This window comes from Falco peregrinus, chromosome 3 (assembly GCF_023634155.1).
Source record: "Falco peregrinus isolate bFalPer1 chromosome 3, bFalPer1.pri, whole genome shotgun sequence".
NCBI lineage: Eukaryota > Metazoa > Chordata > Aves > Falconiformes > Falconidae > Falco > Falco peregrinus.
The window spans coordinates 51,560,880-51,585,428 of record NC_073723.1 but is presented as its reverse complement, the minus strand read 5'-3'; the positions used below and the strand labels follow the sequence as shown (position 1 = coordinate 51,585,428).

The following is a 24,549-nucleotide window of genomic DNA, read 5'->3' as shown; positions in this document are numbered from 1 at the left end:
CGGAGTTGGTTGGGGTAGGTGCGCGCTCACGTGCGTGAGGCGAGGGCAGGAAACCCGCCGGTGTGGGCCCGGGGCTCGGCCGGTGGCGGGGCTCCCGCAGCCCGCCTTCCTCTCACCGACCCCCGGAGGTAGGATCGCCGCGGGAGCCGGAGCAGCACTATGTCGTCGCCCGCCTCCACCCCCAGCCGCCGCCGCGGGAAGCGCGGCCGGGGCAGCAACCCCCCGACTCGTAAGTGCTGCGGTGGGAAGGGGCCGGCCTGGGGGCGGGCGGCCGGAGCCCGGGCCGGAGCCCGAGCCGGAGCCGGAGCTAGCCTGCGGCTCACTGGCAGCGGGGGGGGATGTGCGGGCTGCCCGGTGGGCTCAGCTGCGCCGTCTCTGCCCTGGGGCCGTTCTTTGGCCGCCGCTCCCTCGGCCCGCCCCGGGCGGTGGCGGACGGTTCGAATGCCGGCTCTGCTTGTGTCTTGCAGCGCAAGATGCTCGGTCTCCTCCTTCGCAGAAGCGCAGGACAGAGGACTCGACCTCCACTGGAGAGCTGCAGCCCCTGCCCACCTCCCCGGCTGCCGACGCGCGGAGCCCCGGCGCCGCCGAGGCTCTCTTCTCCAGCCCCCCGCAGTTCCGCCATTCCGGTACGTGCGGGCGGGGCTGCTGGGCCGCCGGCCGGCGGGGGGGCGCCCGGCTGGGGAGCGCTGAAGGGCCAGAAATGAGCCTTGCCCCGAGTTTCTCATTCGAATTGCGCATAGTGAGCAGCATGGGAGCGTGGTCGGCGTCAGGGTGCAGGTCTGCTGGCGAAACTTCATGTTATCGGGGGAGTATTGTCGGGGGCTGTACCTGACCCTTTTATGTGTATCTGGGAAGAATACAGTAAGTCATAAAACTATTAACGCAGGAAGAATTATTAGATTGCCATAAAAAGCCTTAGTTGTTTCTGTAGGTAGGACTGGTTTTACTTACAGTAGATGGTCATTGTTGTGTTACTCGTTTTACAGCCCCAGAAAGACTGAAAAATGTGTCTCGTCGGTAACGCTGCATGTTCACCTTTTATGCCAGAACACCAGCGTAGTTTTAAAATGCAGTGTTGCTTTAAGGTTTTATAATGAAGCTTTACTAGAACTTGGGATCTTTCAGTAGAGATGTTAACGCAAAAAAGAAGTTGCAGGTAGACTTGCAGCATCTTTATTGGTTTTGTTTTATTTTAACAAAACAGTGGAATTTGATGTATGCTATTCTTTTTATGATGGTAGAGTTGAAAGAATGATGAGACAAACACAGAGGCCGAATTTTAGACTGCTCTAGATGTAAAATGTTTTGGTAATCCTAATAAACCTTCTTGGTTTTTTTTAAATAGCTATTCCTCTCGACTTTGACATCAGTTCACCTCTGACATATGGCACACCCAGCTCCCGGGTAGAGAGTACGCCACGAAGTGGTGTACAAGGAACTCCAGTTAGGCAGAGGCCAGATCTCGGCTCTGCCCGTAAAGCCAGACAAGTTGATTTACACTCAGATGGGGTAGGTGGATGTCTCTGATCTTGTATTTGACAACTTCTTTTAAAATAATTATGCATATTTACATGTTTAATTTGTTTCCGCACAGCCAGCTGAGGATATGGTAGCAACTGACAGATCTCTTGGACAAAAGCTTGTTATTTGGGGAACAGATGTTAATGTAGCCACATGCAAAGAAAAATTCCAGGTAGGTTAACAACTACATTTTTTCCTTTTTATTTTTTAATTGAAAAGTTAGTTTGATTTAAACAAATATTAGTTGAATCTGATACAAAGTACGTGTTCCTCCCATTAAATTCTGCTCATCTTTCCCATCTGTCTCCCTGTACCTCTAATATTCAGAGATTTCTTCAGCTGTTTATTGATCCACTGGCTAAAGAGGATGAAGACATTGGCTTGGATCTTAACAAGCCACGCTATATGCAACGACTTGAAGAGGTACTTGTAACACAGCAAAATCTAACTTTTTTCTTTTTGTCTTACATGCTGTTGAAAGCTAAAGATGTCCTTTCAAATATCTTGCAGATTAATGTGGTTGGGGAACCATTCCTGAATGTAAACTGTGACCACCTCAGATCATTTGATGAAAATCTTTACAGGCAACTGATTTGCTATCCTCAGGTGAAGTACTGCTGCACTTGTTTTCTGGCTTTTAAGGGGCCCTTTCATATTTCTGTCTTTTAATGTGTTTGTTGAAATGCAGTGCGTACTTTGTATGTTTCTGTAAATTTGTGTTCAGTGTAATCTCTGTGACTTCTTTGTTTTACTTAATATAAAATGTGTTGTTTCATAGTAGTTGATAAGAGATATTACAGTGGGTACCTCATGCATGCAGAATAAGCTGGTAAACTGCAGTGTTTGGAGTCTTGCGCTTTTTTTTTCTTTGCCATACTCAAATGAATAAATCTGATCTAAACAGCAAGTTTTCTGTTATGTAGGAAGAAGCTCAGCTGACATAACTTTTAGTCATTCCTGGCTGATCAGCAGCACATCAAATGCTTTATGCCAAAATATTTCATTCTATGATTTTTTAATTAATTTATTTATTATTTGTAGGCTGAACTGTTTCTAATTACTTTATACAGGAAGTTATTCCAACATTTGACATGGCTGCCAATGAGATCTTTTTTGATCGTTACCCTGATTCGATATTAGAACATCAAATTCAAGTAAGGCCATATAATGCACTGAAGACTAGGAATATGAGAAGTCTAAACCCAGAAGGTAAATTTTGATTACCATGTTATAAATCCTTAAGATTATTTTCTATAAACTTAATGTTAACATAGAATTACACGAAGACTGTATAAAACTGTACTTATGGTCTATCCAGACCAATGTGTTTCATTTGTGTAAGTCTGTTTCAGAAGGCAATGCTTTAGAGCCCAAATGCAGAATAATTTATCCATAAAATAAATCTTTCTTGGCATCAGCTACTCATGTTCTTAGTTCTGCGAGTGTGAAGGATTTTTTTTTTTTTGCAGAAATACTCCCATAAACTAGAGTATCTGTACTATGCATTTATGATTCTTTGCTTTGTCATAGACAAAATACTAGTACCTGACTGAATGTCTACCTCCCACCTAAAAGCTAATGTAATACGAAGTTTTGAAGGCTATTTTAAAACTTATGAGTATGAAGTCATAACATGAGTCTCTACGTTTTTTAGATATTGATCAGCTTATCACCATCAGTGGTATGGTCATCAGAAGCTCCCAGTTAATTCCTGAGATGCAGGAAGCATTCTTTAAATGCCAGGTTTGCGCTTTCACCACCAGAGTAGAAATTGATCGTGGCAGGATTGCTGAACCATCAGTATGCAAGAATTGTAACACAATGCACAGTATGGCGCTGATTCACAATCGATCTATGTTCTCTGACAAACAGATGGTATGTTGTGCTTAGTTGGTGGTTAAAATTAATCAGTTCCTAGTTTTTGCTGCACCATGCCCCTAATATCAACAGCATTGATGTATGTGTCTTGATACTGAATGCTTTCAAAAGGGGAAAGTGAAAATGGATGAAACAACTTAGCAAAAGCGTAAGTCTACTTTAGAGAAGAAATGCATTAAAAGGGTGAAATGAAGTATGTATGCATTTTAATGTTTCCGTATGGAAGCCCCTTTATATATAGTATGTCCACTTCTCTCTGGGCTAGATGAGTCTTGGCTGTAACAGCATTTTAGCCATATCAGTAGCAACCAGCAGAATTCTCATTTTCATTATATCTTTTTGTTAGTAATCATTTTGCTGTTTGGGTGGGGGTATTGTGTTATTGAGCAGTGCTCCCCAATTCAAAATTATTCTGAAGACCATGCTAATACAGGATTCTGTTGTATGTTCTGTGGAAAAGCTTTGCTTTTTTGAAACTAAAACTTAGATGTTTTTGCTAGATCAAACTGCAGGAGTCTCCTGAAGATATGCCAGCTGGACAGACGCCACATACAGTTGCGCTGTTTGCTCACAATGACCTTGTTGATAAAGTCCAGCCAGGTGATAGAGTTAATGTCACAGGTAAAATTTAGTCGTGAGTATTTGCATCCTCCTTTTTCACAGATCGTAACTGTCTATAAAGGGACCTGATGGGATGCACCTGCAAATGCTGAGGGAGCTGGCCACTGTCTTTGCAAGCCCACTTGGTTATCTTTGAAAGGTCACGGTGACTGGCAAAGATACTGTTAAGAAAGCCAAAGTCACTCCTAGGGCAAGGAGGAGACTTGGGAAACTACAGGCCAGTCAACCTCATCATGACCTCTGGGAAGGTGATAGAGCCAATAATCCTGGAAACCATTTTTAAGTCTGTGAAGGACAAGAAGAAGGTGATTGGGCATAGTCAGCATGGATTTAGTGGGTAACAATCTTGTACTAATGAGATGACTGGAACAGTGGATGTTCTTTATCTTGACTTCAGCAAGGCTTTCATCACTGTTTCCCATAACATCCTCATAAGACAAACTGGTGATGTATGGCTTACATAAGTGGTCAGTGAGATGGATTTAAAACTGGCAGAACTGCTGGGCTCAAAGCATTATAGTCGGTAGCACAAAGTCCATCTGGAGGCCAGTCAGCATGGGTGTACCCCAGGGGTCAGTACTGGGCCAGATACTGTTGTGGATATCCTCCCTAATGGCCTGGATGGTGGGACAGAAGGCGCCCTCAGCAGACTTGCAGACCAAAGCAGAACGGGAAAGACGAAGTGCTTGGTAAGACCATGTGAGCGTGGTGCCAACAGCTTCCTGGGCTGCATTATGCTGCCAGCAGGTCAAGGGAGGTGATCCTTCTCTATTCGGCAGTAGTGAGGCCACATCTGGAGTACTGTGTCCAGCTCTGGGTTCTCCCGGTACAAGGGAGATGTGAACATGCTGGAGTGAATTCAGCAAAGGGTCATCATGATAAATGGAGTCAGTCATATACAGAAAGTTTGAGGAAGCTGTGACTGCTCAGCCTGGAGAAGAGATGGCTCAGGGGATTCTTACAAATCTGTTTATAAATACCCAGTTTGGTGGTTGGTGTGGTGGTGGTGTGAAGAAAACGGCCAGACACTTCTCAGTCGTGCCTGTTGGCAGGCAGTAGGCACAAGTTGAAATGCAGGCAATTAAACATAAGAACTTTTTTACTATTTGGGTGGTCAAGCCCCAGCACAGGTCGCCTAGAGAGGCTGTGTGGAGTGTCCATCCTTAGAGACGTTAAACACCTGACTGGACACAGCCTTTAGCAACCTGTTCTGGTTGATTCCACTTTGAGCCCATGGTTGGACTAGACAACATCCAGATCATCTGACCTTGATGATTCAGTCATTCTGAGAATGTATGTGTGGAAGAGGCAATATCTTAAATATGCTGTGAGGAGAGTGTTAATGTAAAAGTTAGATCTGTGATACTGCAACCACGTGTTATAAACCACTTTGCTTTTAAAACAACTGCTGTACTGCTAGCTGTTAGTAATGCATTAGAACTGATCTGTTAAACTTGGCATTTTTAAAAGGGGAAAATGTTGACTTTAGACATCAGAGCAGGACTTTCAAAAGCATTAAGCCTTAATTATTTTCAAAAATGCTTAAGCGTTTTCCTTGTTGAGAACACTTGTGACAGAATGTTAAACATGTACATAGCTGCAAAAATAAGGTCTAGATTGACTTCTATGTAACTTGTACTGGGAAACCAAGTGACTAAAGTATTTTTAAAAACTTTGCTTTTAAAGGGAACATGTAAAATTTTCAGGTTTTCAAATTACTATGTTTCTTAATATCTAATGCTGTGATTAAAAATTGGATTTAGGTATCTACAGGGCAGTCCCAATTCGAGTTAATCCAAGGGTCAGCAATGTAAAATCCGTCTACAAGACCCACATTGATGTCATACACTATCGCAAGACAGATTCAAAACGCTTGCACGGTGTTGATGAGGAAACAGAGCAAAAAATCTTCACAGAAGAACGTGTGGAACTTCTGAAAGAGCTTTCTAAAAAAAAAGACATATATGAGAGACTTTCTTCAGCATTGGCCCCAAGTATCTATGAGCATGAAGATATCAAAAAGGTGAGAAAAAGTGTGTATTTCTCTTGTAAGACAAGTATTTATATGCAAGTAGCTTTGTATTTATTGTTATAAAAATTACCTGAGGCTTCAGAATTCAAAAAACTGTATCCTGAGCAGCCTTAAAACGCCATGGTCTTGTCAGGATGCAGTTGGTTGTAAGTGTATCCTAATTCTTTTCACAGCATTAAGGAGTGCTAATTAAGAGGAAGGAGATTGGTAAGGTAGGAAAGCAGCAGAACCGAGAAGACTTAATTGCAGGATGCATCTTGGACATTTCTCAAATGTTCAGATTAGTGGTGATCCAAGAATAGTAAATAGCTATACCATAGGAAGTAATTGATTGAAAAGAGGCATCCACAAGAGAACAGTAGCTTTAAAATGGCATTCGGTCGGCTCTCACTTGTGGGATGTCAAAACAATTACTTACATGTATCCGAGAAGGGACTGTTCCAACAAAATGTTGACCTGAGGTACTACAACTTCATTGTTGCAGAAACTACAGTCAGTAGTGGATCTCAAGGTGATGTCAGACACCAAACAATCCTCTTCAAGTATACTCCTTTTGTTTTTAATTTATGTATTATCATAGTTGACAGGTTTCTGAAATGGCTAGAAGTTGAATTCAAAGCCACACAATGATTTCCCACTGAAATGGAAATATGATAATGACTGTTTCCTTTATTGTTACCTCCTCACCACACTAACAAGGCACATGATGTCTAGTGAGGAGCTAAAGCAAGCTAGGGACCTTTCATCAAAGGAGGTTGCTCAGGTTCTGACCAAAATCTGTTTCCAACATAAAAAAAGTTTCTATCTTTAATACTTGAAAGTGCTTGAAACCCATGTGCATTGGAGCGCCAATACTCTATATTTGGGACCTCGAGGAAAATAAAATGGGGCAGGTCATAATACTTGTAACTACAGAACAGGTTTTACTGATCTCTGCAAGTTTTTCCAAGTGAAAAGAGAACAGAACTAATACAAAATAGCTCACCCCATGCCTCTGCAATGTTTTTGTGCTGTAAGAAATTGTGCAGAGGCTTTACATGAAGTAGTGTACAGTTTTCCTTGCTGTTTTCAGCTGTCATTGTCACTGACTGTCACTTCTTTTCATTGATTTTCTAGCATATATATGCTGCTAGAGGAAAAAAAAATAAAAAGAATACTGGGAAATGGTGAATTTTTAATTTAGCAAATTTGAAAATGAAAAAATCCTCCTTGATAATTCTGGCTGATAAAATTACAAGCATGTATTTATACTAATTATTCCAGTACTTTCAACATACCGGAATTTAGTTACTTTTATTTCTGTACTACCACTGCAAGCATAGGCTTTAATTAGGAAATATGGAGGCGAAAGTGTTGGTAAAGTCTGATGAAATAAGAGACCTTAAACTTCCTCTTTATGGGCAAGTAAAGAACTTATTTAAGTAATGCTGTGAATCCAGTAAAGCAGTTTTCTTGAAAAGAAAATTACACTTGATTGGTCTTGACTACAAAGCTGATAAAAATGGCACTTTTCTAATGATACAAAAGAGGTAATAGTAGAACTTTGGGCCTAGATTAAACATAGCCTTAGAGGAAACAGTAGTCTATTTTGGCTTTCCTATTGTCAGCAGAATTTGTTATCAAAAGTTTGATTACGTAGGTTTTGGAATAGATTTGGAATTAATCTAATTACAGACTTTTAATTGGAACCTAAGTTTGTAGGATCTAGCAGTTTAACTCTGTGAACCCTTTTACACCTTAGAAAAAGTTTCAAGTGTTTTCTTTCATGTCTGAGTTCTATTAATTTTAGCAGTGTTTCTGTTCAACAGCTGGATTTTCTCTGTTAGTTATACAAGAGGTGATGTTTTGATTTCTAAATAGAATTATTTTCGTAGGGTATTCTGCTTCAGCTTTTTGGGGGATCAAGAAAGGATTTTACTCACACAGGAAGAGGCAATTTTCGTGCCGAGATCAACATTCTTCTCTGCGGAGATCCTGGTACTAGTAAATCACAGCTGCTCCAGTATGTGTATAACCTGGTTCCTCGAGGCCAGTATACATCTGGCAAAGGCTCAAGTGCAGTTGGTCTTACTGCATACGTGATGAAGGATCCAGAAACACGACAACTGGTTCTTCAGACAGGTGCTCTAGTACTTAGTGACAACGGCATTTGCTGCATTGACGAGTTTGATAAAATGAATGAGAGCACAAGATCAGTACTACATGAAGTAATGGAACAACAGACTCTCTCCATTGCAAAGGTAGGCATCTGTTTAACACCATGGTCTTTCCACTAAGCGTGACACATGCTAGGCAGCTGAAACCAAAAAGTTACCAGAACAAACGATGACACTTACCTGTTCTGGTCAGTGGATCTGTCCTAGATTATGTAAAAACTCATTTACAAAAGAATACAGCTTTTGTAGCAAACTAGTATTTCCAGATGCTTTTGTTCTTGCTTTAAAAGGCTTTTGCAATGCAGGTTTTTTATTACAGACCCCATTTAATAACACTGGTGATCTCATAACACTGGGGGAAAAAAGATTTGGTGGCACATAGTTGCAGCTGGTTTCAGAAGTGTTTTTCATTTGTATAGGCTGGAATTATTTGCCAATTGAACGCTCGTACATCTATCCTAGCAGCAGCTAACCCTATAGAATCACAGTGGAATCCAAAAAAGACTACCATTGAAAACATTCAGCTTCCTCATACGCTCTTGTCAAGGTACTGAACTGTTGCTTGCATGTCTCATTTTTATGAGATGTTGTACTTCTTTTTGTGAAAATGGTTATAGTAGAACGGAACAATTGTGTTCTTTGTAGCATAATGGAAAACTTCTATAGCATTTTAAATGCTGTTCCTACAGTTTCTATGTGAGCGGATAACTGCCTTTTAGTATTTACACGCTGATCTTAAAAAGAAAATGTGATGAGATCTGTATAATCTATTTACTTCTATATTGTTGTTTTTTCTGTTGTTTCACAATAATCTCTTAGAAAAGAGTTGTTCTGAAATTTCTACTATGGGTACTGGTAACTTCAGCAAAAACTCAGGATGGTTTTCTTAGCTCTGTAAAACTTTTGAAGTGAAATATTGATGATCAAGGAATTTGCAGAAGTGGTGGTAGAATCTGAAGATGGGTGCCAGCTTCATGTTGTTCTGTAAAGTTCAGCTGTGGAGGTGGCAATGCGAGCCCTTTGGGCAACAGCTATTAGAGCAACGTTTGGTGTCTGCTGATAGTTTAATTTTCTGTGTCCTGCAGTTGCATTTTGTTAGGAATTCTCACAACTGTAAATTTGAAGTACGCTAGTGGTATACTGGATATTCTGAGAACGCTTACAGCTTAGATTTTAATTAAGAGCTGCTTAATTTAGCCACTTAGTCACAAACAGTACCTTAGTACAGGTCTACAGAATGAAACTAGGCTTGAGCAGCATCTCAATTCCACCATTTATTGCATTATGAAAATACAGGATTGGCTGACTAAAAATGTATTATTCATATCTGCCTACAGTTGAGTGTAGTTTAATATATTGTTTGTAAAATTATAAACCAGTTCCTTCAGGATTAAATTGCAAGTGGGTTTTTTTTATGTATTTATACATAGATTTATTTACTCTATGGTTTTTATATGCATAAAATAACTATATAGGTATGTACCCTGTTTGCTGCTGCCTTTCAGGGCAGTTTCTTTAGCAGCAAGTTTGTTCTGTGTATTTGGTATGGCGCAGTCGTGTGGGGTGGGTGGCGTTCTTTGGGGTTCACTTGTCCTGTCTCCCATCTTGTCCCTGCCCCAAAAAGCAAAAACTGTCAGTCTTCAACATGGGATCTGATTTTTGCAGAATGTTATCTCTTTCAGTTTAAAGTCCATAGAATTAAAGCAAATCCACTTTGCTGTTTTGTACTTTGCAAATTCTAGAAGAATTATCTTTTGAGTTTAATAAAGCAACTCCTTCTTACAGTAGGAATTAACCAGAGGAGTTATTTGACTATTACTTGTTAAGTCAAAACGCCTAAAGCAAACTACTTTCAATGGCAAAAAAGTATACACACTAATACCAGATTCTTACCCTATTCAGATTTGACTTGATCTTTTTGATGTTGGATCCACGTGATGAAGCTTATGACAGACGTCTCGCTCGCCATTTGGTTTCACTGTACTACCAAAGTGAAGAAAAGATGGAGGAGGAATACATGGATATGGCAGTATTGAGGGATTACATTGCGTATGCTCGTGGTTATGTAAATCCCAGGTTAAGTGAAGAAGCAAGCCAAGCCCTTATTGAGGTAAAGGAATTGCTGTTAAGAATGTTCAGAGTCCAGAATCCTTCCTGACTTGTCAAAAATGGCAAAATCCCCTAGTATGTATGCTTTCTATCTACATACAATTTTCTGTAACATCCTTCCTAAAAATTGCCAGCATTTAAAAGGAAAGAGGGATCAGTATAGAAGTCATTCCACATTCTCTAATCTTTAGTTTTCAAATGTGTTCGTTTGGTTCCATCACATAAAGAGCGTAAAATTCTACTGAAACAAAAGCAAACGTATTATCACAGACACGAGCCCTATTATGTAAGCCTAGTCCTACGTTTTTGAAGTGATTCAAAACTTCATTCATTATCATGGCTTAATTTATAACTTAAAGAAGTATATGTGATGTAGTTATCCTTCATTGCAGAAGAATTGTGAAGGAATGCGAGCAGAAATACAGTATTTGGAATGGCTTGCCAGAATTGCTCATATTCTGAAATGAGAGGTGAGGGATGAAGGGGACTCTGAAAACAGTGAATATAACAGTATTTACTGAAATACTTAATGACACTCCTTTTCAGGCATACGTGGACATGAGAAAGATTGGTAGTGGCAGGGGAATGGTTTCTGCATATCCTCGACAACTTGAGTCTCTGATCCGTCTGGCAGAAGCACATGCTAAAGTACGCTTTTCTGAGAAAGTTGAAACAGTCGATGTAGAAGAAGCAAAACGCCTCCATCGGGAAGCACTGAAACAATCTGCTACTGATCCAAGGACCGGAATTGTGGACATATCCATTCTCACTACAGGTTTGTGGTTTTGTAGCGTTAAAAGTTCAGATGCTATTGAGTTTTTGGAATTTTTAAATGTAACTTAGAACCTGTCCTCCTTATTGATTTCTAAAAGGTATTTTCTTTCCTTTTAAAAGGAATGAGTGCAACAGCTCGTAAGCGGAAAGAAGAGCTGGCTCAAGCCTTAAGGAAGCTTATCCAGTCGAAGGTTAAATCACCAGCTTTGAAGTACCAACAGCTTTTTGATGATCTGCGAGCACAGTCTGATACAGTAAGTTTCCTGCTTTGTTTTTACATTTTAATTAATTTTTAAAAGCATGGTGTTTTTCCAAAGGAGTATTTCTGTCCTCCAATCACATTATGGAGGGAAAGGGAGACATTAACTTTTTCAGATGCTGTGACCAGAAAGTCAGTTCTACAACAGATAAACGAGCTGAATCTTTACTGTACTTTAGATTATTCTAGCTTCTGAAATAGCAAGCTCACCTTCAGGGTTCCAGGCCACATTTCAAATTGCCAAAAGAACAAACTAAAACTTAAAAAACCTGTTAAGAAAATTGGTAGGAGGTAAGGAATTTTTACTGCTTTTCAGGTGTTCCTCCCCCAATCTTTACTTGATTTACTTCTCTTTAAGGCTATCACGAAGGAAATGTTTGAAGAAGCGCTTCGTGCTTTGGCTGATGATGACTTCTTAACTGTGACTGGAAAAACTGTTAGACTGCTGTAAGTTAGCTTTTCCTTGCAAGCCAAACTTTTACTTTGCTTTACTAAGAGATAGCATCAGTCTGCAAGATCTTTCATATTTTGGACTATTGTTTCTGTGACAAGTGTAGCCTTTCCTTGCCAACCAACTGTCATGGCTTTACTTTGCCTTACAATATTGCTAGTTTGCCAGATTTTCAAGATTTGGGGCTATCATTTGCTATCATAATTGTAGCATCGATTAAATGGCGCTCCTGTCAGCACAAGATATTATGCTGGACCTAAAAATCCTCAGTTGAGTAATGCTATTTACATTGTAGCTAAATGTAATTACTCCTATGTCAAGTGTTGTGTTTTTATGAGTTTTTGTAGGACACGTTAACAATGTTTTATGTTTTTCAAATTGAATTGTAAAAATTCATCTTAAAATACTTTTTAGGAAATGCAATTTTAGTAGTAGTATTATTGTAATCTGAAATAAAGTTATTTGACTTAAAAAGGCTTTTTAGCATTCATTTCAAGTAAAAATAAGCGTATTCTGTGCTGAGCACTTCTCAATATAGAATTCTGTGCTTTTTAGGAAGTTCTTTGTGAGAGCATGAAAGGAGCCTTGGGGATTTTATTTTTTTTTCTTTAATGTGAGTGTACTTTGGTAGTATCCTTAATTTAAGAAAGGCAGCTAAATTTGGTTTTAAGCAGAATCTCTTACTGCAATTTTAAGCACGACTGGATAAATCAAGATACCCACCACCTTCGGTATAATGTCATATAATCTGTCCTGAAAGAACAAGGTCTAGTAGTGCATGACTAGAGAATCTTCCCACGTTTTAGCCAGGGTAGATGCTGTCAGCCATTGCATGTCAATAGCTGCTCTTGTTTTCACAGCTGAGCTAGCAGAAGAGTTGCCCAGTTAACTTTGGTACAGACAGCAGCAGGCTGATCTCAATGGCTCACATAGCCCTTTTAAGCTGAATTAAGTGCTTCTATATTCTGTGCCACTGCTTCCAACAGAAGGGAAACAAATTTCCCCCATGTGAAAAGGAGCCAACTTAAAACCTAGTTTTTCTTGCTACTGGTTCATTATATGAGCAAGATACTGCTTAACTGTAGTTGTACTTCTTCGGTCTATGCTAAAGTTAAAAATACACTGTATGTTGGAAGGATCAGGTTAAGCCACAGCCATCTCTCCCCAGGTTTATTAGTTAACAAGTCACTGTTGCCTCATCTTCTTGGCTTTTATGGACTGGAAAGATGTAGTTCATGTTGTGCTTTTCTGTAGAGGCAGTCGAGGTTCCATGACTCAAGGTTTGAAAGTTAGATACAGGTAAGCTGAGATGTCAGGAGCTTGGCACTTCTCCTTTTTCAAAAGAAGTCTGCAAAATAAAATTCCAAACTCCCTTAAATACTGGTATCATAGATTCTGTAGTGGCACTTGTCTTACAGGATCTTATTTTCCTCTCTGCCATGTTATTTAGTTACATATTTTGTTTAGAAAACAACCGTCTCATGACCTCTTCTTTCCTTCCCCACCGTAACATACCTTTATTTCATAGTTACTGTCTGCCTTTTATATGAGACTGATACAGTTCTAAGCTTTTTACTTTTTGAAGTATCACTTGCATACTTTTCCCATTTACACTGCTTGGTCCTTAAGGTACTACCTCAGTTCACAAACCTTTCTCTCTGCTGTTTTTCTGCTCTCATAGCTATAACAAGACTACCCTTCCTAACTACTTGGTACCTCCTCTTGTCAGACAAAACAGCACCAAGAAAGTTTCTTAATTACGTTTTTAAGAAAGTTGATTTGGTGTTTTAAAAAAAGACATTCAAATAGTGACACATCTGGCTACAGCAGCAAAATTCCTCAAATTAAAACTGGCTGTCTGTATGGAAACTATTAACGTAAAACAAAAATTGGGCTGTTCATCTACTTGCAAATTCTAAATGCATATTGAATTGCATAGCCACAAAATCAAGTGTTCTAGGAAGTAGAAGAAAGTTTTGTGTGTAAAACTGATTTCAGCTCCATTTTGATTTAAGGTAACTCTTAATTCACCATCTTCTAGTTCTTTGGGGGGTTTTTTTGTTCATGGTTTTTTTTTGAAGTAAAATGCTTATTAGGAATTACTTGTTTTTACAGGGTTACTTGCAGAATAATCCCACTAGGTGGCTCTTAAAGCCTGTATGTAGTAGTTGATTGAGATTATTTGTTTTTAGTCTGTAGTGGGTTTTTTGTTTTTTAAATAAGCAAGGACTGCAAATGCCACTCTGCAATTAGGCAGATAGAGTGGAGATGCTTATAAACTGTGTTTTGGTTTAAAAAAGCACCACCTGATTAAACCATTTTAACCATCCGTATGATAATTTGAAATGCATACAAAGCAAAAGGAGAAGTAATCTACTTGAATTGAGGCTATTTTTCCTTACTCTGCAATAGCCTCAAACTCTGTATCATAATTTACTGCTCTATTTACTAGATGCTGTTAGTAGTTATAATTAAGCTTATTGTAAAAACTCAGTTTAAGGACTGAAATATGCAACCAAGGAAAAGCACTCCTGCCAGAAACTTGACATTCTTCTATTCTTTGGAAGTCTCATATATATTCTACAAAATGCATTAAAAAAATAGTTACAAGCCTATTGGCAGAAATTATATTTCTAGTAAGTCACTTCGAGAGACCATAGTTGAAATGATCTGCTATCTTGTCTAATGCTATAAAGAAAAGTTGTTGGTCAAGTGAAATAGAATGGTAGCCTTCTATTTTCCAGCATAGAATGCAATCAATGGTTACTTGAGGTAGGTGGGGAAGTTATACAAGATAAATGGGAAAAACTTCGTTTGTTACTGGTTTCAAAGCTGGCACTCATCTGCAAACACAGATTTGATAGGAAGGAAAGTGTCTTGATCCTAGTCATCCCTGGTTTTGTTAGGTGCTTCAGTAGGAACAGATGTAAACTCCTAAGTGAGAAACATCTGTCAAGTTTATCCCATGCCCATCATAACTGAGATAATGTACTCAAGACTATGTTCTAGTCAACCTCATCAAACTTAAGTCTTATATTTGGTAGTCACTCTGGAATTACAGTTCTATCTTCCTAGAATGCCCTAGGACTTCAGGATTATCTCAGGAAAGAAGAAAGTGCACTGAAGACTGCATATCAAATAGCTGGTCAGGGAAGTGATTCTATCTCACTTTTGCACTGTATTTATCTAATTTCATAATGAGAGTTGCTACGTAACTTGCCATCTGGATACAGCAATATGGACTGAAGATAGTAAGCATTTTACATTTTTATTCTGAGTCTGCAAGACCACACGTAGTGTAAAAATGCATGCATAGTTGACTTTAAAAGCATGGAATTAATCGTTTGTGAGGTAAGCTGGCAGTCAGTATGGAAGCTGTCATCCAATTCTCAGTTTGCATTGCCACCTTACAAGAACGTTTACAGACAGTCTTGCATCAGCTGGAATTATTTAATGCTCAAAACCAAAATGCTAGTTAGTTGTGGGTTGTAAGGTTATGAGAGTACAGTTTGTCTGTACAAGCACAACCAGACTTCCCTTCTGATTGGCATCTTTGGACTCCAAACTGATAAGGAAAACCAAAGCATTGTATTTGCTACTATGAGAAATAGTAGTTCACAAAATCTGAGCAGAAGACCTAATTATATTTATATAATTACTATATAATTACTTGTAAATTCCAAAAGCATTCTCTCTGCGCCCTACATTTTGATAGCAGAGGAGACATTGATTTGGTTGGTTCAATGACTCCTTATCACGTCCCACCTCTCTACTAGCTAGGGTAAGAAGAGGTTTGGATTGCTTTTCTTTGCATCTTTGGATTTGCATTAGAAAAGTGGAACCACTTTCTTAATTAAGTATAAAGTTTCCAATTTGAACACCTCAGAAACACACACACAAAAAAAAGCTGATGAAGTGGCTGTTCTTACAATTGCTTTTTCTTGTCATAGTCTTTCATGCTGCCTAGTGCTGTAGTACTGAAATGTCATTTCCTTCCCGTCCCAAAAGTAGTAACCACAACAGGCCCCTCAGAGTTCGCATTTCTCACCCAATGAGGAAAAGGTTGGCTCAAGCTTACTGAATTGGGAGCCAGGGAAGATTTCCTTCCAGGTTCTAGTTCTTCATCAGGAGCACTTTCCAGTTGCCAATCTTTTCCAGCAGCACCAGATCCAGACTTCAACCTGGAGAATGCAAATACGATTTCAGGACATAACTGCACGTTACTACATCTACAATTTAAAGCCAGAAAGAACTGAACCTATCTATTCAGGCACAAAATGTCCATTGAGTGAGCTGAGCTTTCAACCTCCAACAATATATTAAGGCTAGGGGGGTACCTGCACTGGTATTTATGACTTTATTTCAGTTTTAGGCCTGTAGTATGTTACCTCTGCTCAGTACATGTACATGTGGGTGGGAAGGTGAAGAAAGGGGAGGCACCTCCATCATCCAGCTAGTTCTTAGCCTATATTTTGGCATGCAAAGAACAGCCATTAGGCTCTTAAGCTGATACTCAGTAACAATGAAGCTAAAGGACATTATATAGGCAGAATTTTTTTCATTAGTTGGGCCTTTCATTGCAGTATCTTTTTAAACAGTCTTGGCAACATCTGCTTGGTTGCCAGTTCCATCGCTGTGTAACACTTACGTACCCAGATCACACGGTTCCTGTCACTTTTAAAAAATAATTGCCTCTCTGACCCTTATTAGTAGTCTCTCACAGAATCTGCATGATGGATAAACACTCCTACCAAACTGAAATCAATATAAACAAATACAAAGTAAACATCGTTATGGGCCTGATTCAGGTTCTAAGCAATACAGGGGCTAGCTGTAGAAATCCATCTAAATATTTCCTTATTGATCTCAGCTTCCTCTCAATTATTGAAAAAAGCACTCCCAGGATCAGGAAGCTAAAGCAGACTTAACGCTGTTTTAACTGTACATGTGAGAATGACCCCAACAGGTAAGCTATTTCCTGTGGAATAAGCAATAATGTTCCCAAGTGTCTGGTACTGGTTATTTTTTAATAGAAAAATACAATGCTGTGTAGATCTCCCTTAGCTGTACAAAGCAGCACAACTGCTTTATATACTCTATTCTAAAGTGCAACAAGCAGGTTAGAATCCCTGCATAGCCCTTTTGGCAAACTTGAAGATGGATGTTACTGAGAGATATTCCAAACTATGTACTCCGCCCTCACTTCATGAAGAGTAAGAGGGAAAAACAATAAATCAATCTATTCTCTTAATGGAAGAGATCTTGGAATACTCAGTGGTCATCCTAAAAGAAGGAAAGGTATTCCTTCTCTGAAAAGGTTTATCATTAGATATTCCTGAGATATGGGTGCACAAGTTATCTTCGTCCACGCTTCTTACAACCGTTGATAAGAAATGGCATATCAAAGATAATGATCAGAAATCATTTTATACAAGGCAGGTTTACTAAAGGATGTTGGTAGGACAAGAACCCAGTGTCAACACGATGTGTGCTGAGAACAACCCTGCTGAAAATAAGCCTGTACACTGTAGCTATGAGTGTGTCCCAGACCGTTGCCAGAATGATGGCATTTCGTATGATCATTCTAGGCATCTTCTGTCTACTAATCATACTGAAAATAGTCACCAGACTGGTACCGCTTTTTTAGGTGTGCCCAAGAGTTCAAGGGGAAGGTTAAGTTTTCAGCCTCCAAAGTATAAGGGAGACATGCCAAAAACTGGAATAATAACAGTCTTTTGCTAGTTCCATGCACATTTTCTTCATCAGCCATGAACAGACAGGAGATGTAAGGAAATAAGTAGGCCTTTTTGCACACTGTAAAGTGCTTAGTTAACACTCAGAACAGATTTAGCAGCACTGGTCACTAAGACCTAAAAAGCTGCACTTGCTGTGCAGCTTGCAGTTGCTTCTAGAAGGGTCAGGGGCAAGTGCACTATGAAGAAACACACAACATCTGGAGAAGGATCAGAAGAAAACAGTAAGGTGTTAGGGGAAGTCAGTGAATCAGTTAGATGGTCGAGGTTATCTCTGAAGTTCTAACACAAGTATGGCAAACATTAGCCTCTTAAAAGCAGCTCTGTGAAAGTGGAAGCAAGAAGGCTAAAGAGCACAATTATAACCTGCACACAGGTCGTTGCTAAAAGATACATTTGCTGTAGTGTGCTTTCTAGGAGACAGACCTGGGGGGAAAAAGAGGTGACAACTTTTACCCTTACACTTGAATTGACCAATCCAGATCATACTACAGCTTCACAAAGACTGTAAATGGAAAGAAAATCCTGTATATCTGGACAGGGACTACAAGGAGTAGCTAGGGAAGAGCAAGCATTCCTAAACTGCTGTTTTCCACTGTCTGATCCAAAAGACACGCTGATTCAGGTATCTAACTATCATTCATCCATTATTTTTCATAAAGCGTGGGAAAACATTGTATGACAGAATTCTGTTTCTGAGAAATTTGGCTTAAACTGGCCAGGAAGAGTCAACAGTTACGACAGAGGACTGATATATGTGGTTATGTAAGCCTGATTTTAGTAGTACAGCAAGCAAAGGAAGGAAGGGAAGAAGGAAAAAAATACCGGTTTTACCCCAATTAAAACAAAACTGACAGTTTACCAGAATAATTACGTATTTTGTTTCGGTAGTTTTTACTTCTCAGTATAACAACTGCTGTTGAAGAAAACACTGGAGAATGCGGGCATCGATCCCGCTACCTCTCGCATGCTAAGCGAGCGCTCTACCATTTGAGCTAATTCCCCTTGGTGGTCAATGATAGTAGGAAACATAAAACTGTGATCTTCAGGGTGTATTTAAAGTTGCAGTTCTATGCATGTAATAAAGAGTTTTCTCTCTTGCTCTGGTTTCTCTAGTCACAGATGAAAATTCCACTTTGATTTCAAAACAGGTGACAATTTTTTAGAATTTCATTTAGCATTTCCAAATGAAGCAGTAAGAAACAAGACAATCCAGAAAAGACGTGTTTTCCAGGTGTATAAAATAATTTTTTAAAAGTTTATTACTTGCAATTCATGAGAGGAAGCACATTCTGGCATTGGGTTTCTCCCCATAAAAGTAATTTTCTATTTATTTTTATTCTAAATACAAGTTAATTATTCTAATTTATTCTAGTCAAACATATCGCAGCGTTTAAGAAATAAACCATGTACATCTAAAAAATAAGAGCTTATTTTACTTCAAAATTCCAATTCAATACATGAAAACATCTTTGTGGTTAACTTGTTTTTCTCCCACCACAAAACACAAAGTTGGAGAATGCAGGCATCATTCCCACTACCTGTCACATGCAAAGCAAGTACTGTACCGTTTGAGCTAATTCCTCCCACAGTACACTGGTTTATCCCATAACCATAGATTTTACTAACCACAAATGCAAACTCCTTCCCTTTACCGACTGCTCCCTTATCATGGGTAGTAACCCCAGGGCAAGTGTTCAGAACACTCATGACCATTTGACCTTGAACTTGTATATTTTTTTGTCCAAGATGACAAAGTCCCCAAGTAATGTGGTAAGATGCTTCATGCTAATTTGCATGACAATGCAGCCTTTCAGTGCCACCCAACTCACCTTCTTTGAAGAGAGCGGTTGCTTCTTCTGTGTTGAGGAAAGTCACATCACAGAGAAACACAGTGGAGCAGCTTGAAGATAATACAAAACTCGCATCTTCCCTGACATCTCCTAAGAAGACCATGTAGAAAGTAAAAGTCAAACCTCATTAAGTTTGCTCGCATCAGTTTACATTAGTGTTGTCAAAGAGATGCATCAAAGTGATCTGTGTTAAATGAAACTATGTAGACACAAAAGCCTTCACAGCTGAAATAACCTTGAGAAAGCTAAAAATGGGACTAAGAAGGTCAAGTTATTTTCAGCCATGCAGGTAAGGGAGTTCTCTCAACCAACTGGAAAAATTAAAGTTTTACTCATCATCTTAGAAAAAAAATTAGCAATCTCAACAAATTCAAGATCACAAAATAATGGGTTGTCAATTATATGAAATACATATTTTAATCACTGAAAATAGTACTATTGCAGAGGTCTTTCCTTACCCTTATCTAACTTTGGCATCAAATAAACTGTTTTTCCGTGAGCTGACCTGTCCAAGCCTTAGGCCTTTTCAAGGGCAGCAGAGTGCGATTTGGGCATGAAAACCAGGGAGAAGTAAACCGCCATTTTCATACTGAATCAGACTGCACAGAGTAGATAAAGAAACTGTACATAGAGCTGAACCTTGTGAAACATGATATGGGAGAGATCCCAGCTGCAGATGTGCATTGCGCCATCATTAAGCCTGAGATATGTGCCTGTGAGAAGGACTGAAAACACTTTTGCATATGTTTTCCCCCTCAAGTTTACTCCAGTGAGGCAGATAAAGTCAATTACAATATAGTGCAAGAAATGGCAAGAACAACTTTTTATTTATTGTTGTGCAGAGATTGAGGTAAGGCAGGAGACTATTTACATTCTAGAACATTTGCAGTGATACTGTGGTTTTAGTTCCACATCTTGGCCTGAATCTGGATTGTGATAGATTTAAAGTACTACCTTACTTTAGACAAGTTGTAACTATCTGATGCTTAATTTCATAATTTATTTTCTTTTGACTGTATGCTGTGATCCAGGAAGCTAAATCCATTAGGGAACACCGCTAGCACATGTATTGTGTGTGTGTGCTGCACAGTTTACTTTGCTAGCAGAACTTACTTTTCTGCATTTAAACAGCAAGTGAGAAATCTTTTTATTACATAATTTTCATTGCCTTTGTTGTGTATAGTGTATCAGTGTGACCATGCTCACTGTAAACTACATTTTCTTTCTTTAAATCCAGAAAGCATTCCTTGATTTAATAACCTGGGAATTGATTCTTACTGCAAAGTCAGTATGACTACACTTGTATTTTTTAATTTCTGAAATATTTTTAGTAACCCCATATATTTAAGATGCAGTACTATTTTAACTGAAACAACAAAGTCAATACAAAAAAGTAGAAATACCTAGAATATAATTTGGTAGGATATAAATGAATACTTTCCACAAACTATGATAAACATGAACTGCTAAACCATTGTATTTATAATTTATATAAAGGTAATTAGAAAATAAAGCTGGAAAAGAAAATAAAAAGACTTGACAAACAAGGAAAAGTAAAATCTCATTACCCTTCAATGACTTCTGGCAGTATACTTTCTAGATTTACAAGTCTTTTGGTACACACATTGTAACAGAGGTAAAAAAAATAGCTCTCTCCCCCTCCTGAATAAACAGCAGAGGAAGGAAGGTATTATCAGAGTCACACAGCAGAAAATGCATCAGTATGCTTCTCATATGTCCACTGAGTATTCTGATTTTTAAGCTACCAGGCTTTCCAAATAAATGCCACGATGATTCGGTCTTGCTAAATAGGCAGACAGACTCAAAAATAATTCTAAAGCAGCCAAGCTATGATTCAGCAGAAGTAAGTCCGCCCCTGGCGCTCCTAAGCAAGGGGAATTAGCTCAAATGGTAGAGCGCTCGCTTAGCATGCGAGAGGTAGCGGGATCGATGCCCGCATTCTCCAGTGTTTTGAGAGACTGAGTACCTATGGTAGGACAACATTTTCATACTGGTTTGTGAAAGAAAAAGCGTAGCTACTAACACATACCATTTCTTACAGCAAATAAAACAGGAAAACAGTCTCCGTTAGCAGACTCCGAAATACTTATGAACTCTCTGAAAAACAGTTCCTTCACAAAAGCATTCGGTAATACAGGAAATAAAATATGCTTCTGTTCCTTACAAGTGCGTTCGCTTTTGGTGTGAGCATGGTTTCTCATTATATGAAAAGTTAGTGAAATTGTCTGTAAGAAAACGTAGAAGCATGTGGCTGTCTACATAATCATCAGCTTACCACAGAATTAGTCTCTTCAGCTACCTTGCACCTGTTGTAGCTAGGATGGGCACAACACGCTTGTTCCTAATCTGAGCTGCAAGTGACACTCAGTCTCTCACAATTTCATTCAATTTCTTCCTCAACCCTATATAAGAAAATAAGCAGCACTTAAAAAAAACCACAAACTCATCTTTGATCAACATTAACAACTTAAATCATGCATATTGTGCACGTGCTTCTTAAAATTCATTTTAGAGCCATTTTTCTGTAGCAGTTTTGTAAAGATTAAAATTAAAATAGCCCCACAATATAAGGTAGTGTAAACAGGGAACTAAATCTGTATCACAGCCAAAACCCAGAAGAAATGGCAGCATCTGTCAATTACCCATTAACAGGAACAAAAGCCATTAAGAGGTATTTATTTCTTTTTGGTGCACACAGTTACCCTAATTTTAGACAAAATAGAAATTTACAAGTCTCTCTTTTTCAAAACAGGAAAAAAATTACAACTGGTAACTGAAAAAAAGTATTGCTTACCGTAGTGATAAAAAGCAACTCTTGCAAGTAACAAATGGAGAATGCGGGCATCGATCCCGCTACCTCTCGCATGCTAAGCGAGCGCTCTACCATTTGAGCTAATTCCCCTCGCCCTGACACCCGGTTCTGTTTACCTACCTTCCTACTTTCATGTTGCTCACTGACAGACACTTCTACAACATTGGGTTTCAATTTCATCTGCTGCTTCCAGTATAAACAAAATTTCCCCCCCACCACCCCCGGACAAAAACACAGTAGCTGGATAGTTAGAGCCCACCGACTGAGTTCTAATCCCCTGTTGAAGTTACTGGTAGTCAATAACAGAACACAATTCCCAGTGAAATGCAGAAACAATTAGGTCTTTCTTAAAACACTGCTTTTGACAGCTTTAGTGGGTATCTTGCATAACACGAAATCTGGAGCGTTGGTGTCCTACACGTCTTTTATTCAGCAGAGCTACATCTGGATAACAGAAGGTCTGTGTTTCCAAGCAACTGCATTTTTACGTTCACACCAAACAATTATGACTGTTTATAGGAATATGGATATATTTAGGGATTGTCTTTTTCTAAAACAGATTTTTCCTATTTGTAATCCCTAGGTGGAAAAGAATCAGCTAAATGACTTTACCCATTTCCACATTTTACATTATAATAGGTGTGACAGAATAGGTAGAGTTCTTCCAGCTCTTTCTCTTGTGGCAACCAAGTCTGTGCCCAAGTTACAAGACTGGGAAAAAGAAAAGCACCCAGGCAAATGGAACGCTGGGAAACAAAGTAATAGTTCACATTATTTATTTACATCTCTCAGGAATTTTTAAGGTGTGACTGTATTACCAGATAGGCATACACAATCACAGATACATATTAAAAAAATCAAGAATACATAATTAAACTGTAAAAACCCCATGGCTGTAGTGGAACAGCAGTGGAAATGCTGCTCAGTGGTTTAGTTTCAGCTCTGCTAGATCAGAGTCATAAACCACACAAAAAAGTAGGGTCACCAATGTTCCCTGTTATTTGAAGTTATGTTTTCTCCTTTTGAAAGTGGCATGTAGAGAGAAACAGGGTGGGGGGGTGGGGGGAGCAACTCTTTATGATCTCACACTACCTTAAAACAGAAATAAAGCAGGCAAAATAGATCTACTTTGCCAGAACTGGAACATGCAGATTTGTCGACCTAATGTGACTGAGGTATCGCAACAATCACATATCTACACACTTCATGTGTTTTCAGCTTCTTACTTCCTCAGCCTCTATATACTGTCATTTAATATACAGATTTGCACAAATCCCTGCTGATTGAGAGTGCTGGAAATAATCATAGTTTGTGTATGTTAATAATCAGTGGTCAGCTGTTCATTAGTGAGGAAATAATACTGAAATGGTTAAAAAAACCAAATAGCAGGCAGTAATGGAAAGACATCCAACTGACTTTGTTAAAACCCTAAGAAAAGGAACCTTTGGAAATTATGTTTCTTTTCCCTATAAAAAGAGGAAGGGGAATTTGAGTGAACCCTTCAGAAATTTTGTAATAGTCTGAGCCTTTCTTTTGCTTTGGTTCTAAAAAAAGGTGGTGAGAGAGAATTGTGAACTTCTATTTAATATTATAAATGTAGTACATCTTTGCCTTTCTGGAAAAATTACTATCTGAAATTAAATTTATTAAATAACTCTAGAAACAACTCTTTTACAGTTTCTTTCTTGATTGACCCAAGATCCTTTAAGACACATGAATCACACTGATATAAAAAAGATCTTTCAATTCTTTCCACTCCAAGGACTCAAGTGATTTCAGAACATACAATCACCAAACTCCAGCCTTTGCAGGACATCCAAGTTAATACCTGAATAATACGTATTTGATTTTTTAATCACTGGGATTATATTTGTGCCCATAAAATAAATCAGTCTCAAATTTTAGAAAATTTTGCTGAGACAAATATTTAAAGAATACATCTTAAGTCATCCTCTGCACATACAGCTCGTGCCATGCCATATATAATTCAACAATGTCTCCAGAAGTTCTCTGGAGTCAGCAACTCAGTACTTAGCCATAACCAAAAGTTACAGATTCAGAGACAACTGAATTTTATGAGAGTATCAAATCCCTCCAAGTCAACCTATATGTAATCATGCTTTAAAAATATTTCACCATCCTGACTTTAACACAGAAACAACTACTTCTATGGCATTTCCTCCAGACTCTCACCGGTTCAACTCTGACAATTAAGCTCCTAGCCATTGTGCTCTTCCAACTTAGATCTGACTTCCAAATGCATTACCCAAACTTTGTTTTCTTTTTTTGGCTCCAGAAGATCCCAGAGA

General features: G+C 38.9%; 1 protein-coding gene, 1 long non-coding RNA gene and 3 other non-coding genes across 5 annotated transcripts; 2 read left to right on the top strand and 3 right to left on the bottom strand.

Annotated features, from left to right (window-relative positions):
- The first annotated feature begins 18 nt into the window (after nt 1-18).
- Nucleotides 19-11,968, top strand: MCM4 (minichromosome maintenance complex component 4). The gene is made up of 16 exons (XM_055799073.1): nt 19-229; nt 468-626; nt 1,346-1,509; nt 1,595-1,693; nt 1,849-1,944; nt 2,032-2,127; nt 2,592-2,730; nt 3,176-3,396; nt 3,900-4,020; nt 5,784-6,043; nt 7,927-8,292; nt 8,628-8,755; nt 10,111-10,318; nt 10,864-11,092; nt 11,212-11,345; nt 11,709-11,968. Exons 1-16 carry the CDS (start codon nt 160-162, stop codon nt 11,799-11,801), a joined length of 2,583 nt encoding a protein of 860 aa, XP_055655048.1. The 5' UTR covers nt 19-159; the 3' UTR covers nt 11,802-11,968.
- Nucleotides 11,969-12,391: 423 nt separating this feature from the next.
- Nucleotides 12,392-19,988, bottom strand: LOC114013256 (uncharacterized). Its single transcript, XR_003556142.2, has 4 exons — nt 19,866-19,988; nt 19,387-19,497; nt 15,880-15,982; nt 12,392-13,149 (listed from the first exon to the last, which is right to left on the bottom strand). It is a non-coding gene; the product is annotated as an uncharacterized LOC114013256 (long non-coding RNA).
- TRNAA-AGC (transfer RNA alanine (anticodon AGC)) lies at nt 18,487-18,559 on the bottom strand. Its single transcript has one exon. It is a non-coding gene; the product is annotated as a tRNA-Ala (tRNA).
- A 1,312-nt stretch (nt 19,989-21,300) lies between the features above and the next one.
- TRNAA-AGC (transfer RNA alanine (anticodon AGC)) lies at nt 21,301-21,373 on the top strand. The gene has a single exon. It is a non-coding gene; the product is annotated as a tRNA-Ala (tRNA).
- Nucleotides 21,374-22,257: 884 nt separating this feature from the next.
- On the bottom strand, nt 22,258-22,330 carry TRNAA-AGC (transfer RNA alanine (anticodon AGC)). Its single transcript has one exon. It is a non-coding gene; the product is annotated as a tRNA-Ala (tRNA).
- Between the last annotated feature and the right edge of the window lie 2,219 nt (nt 22,331-24,549).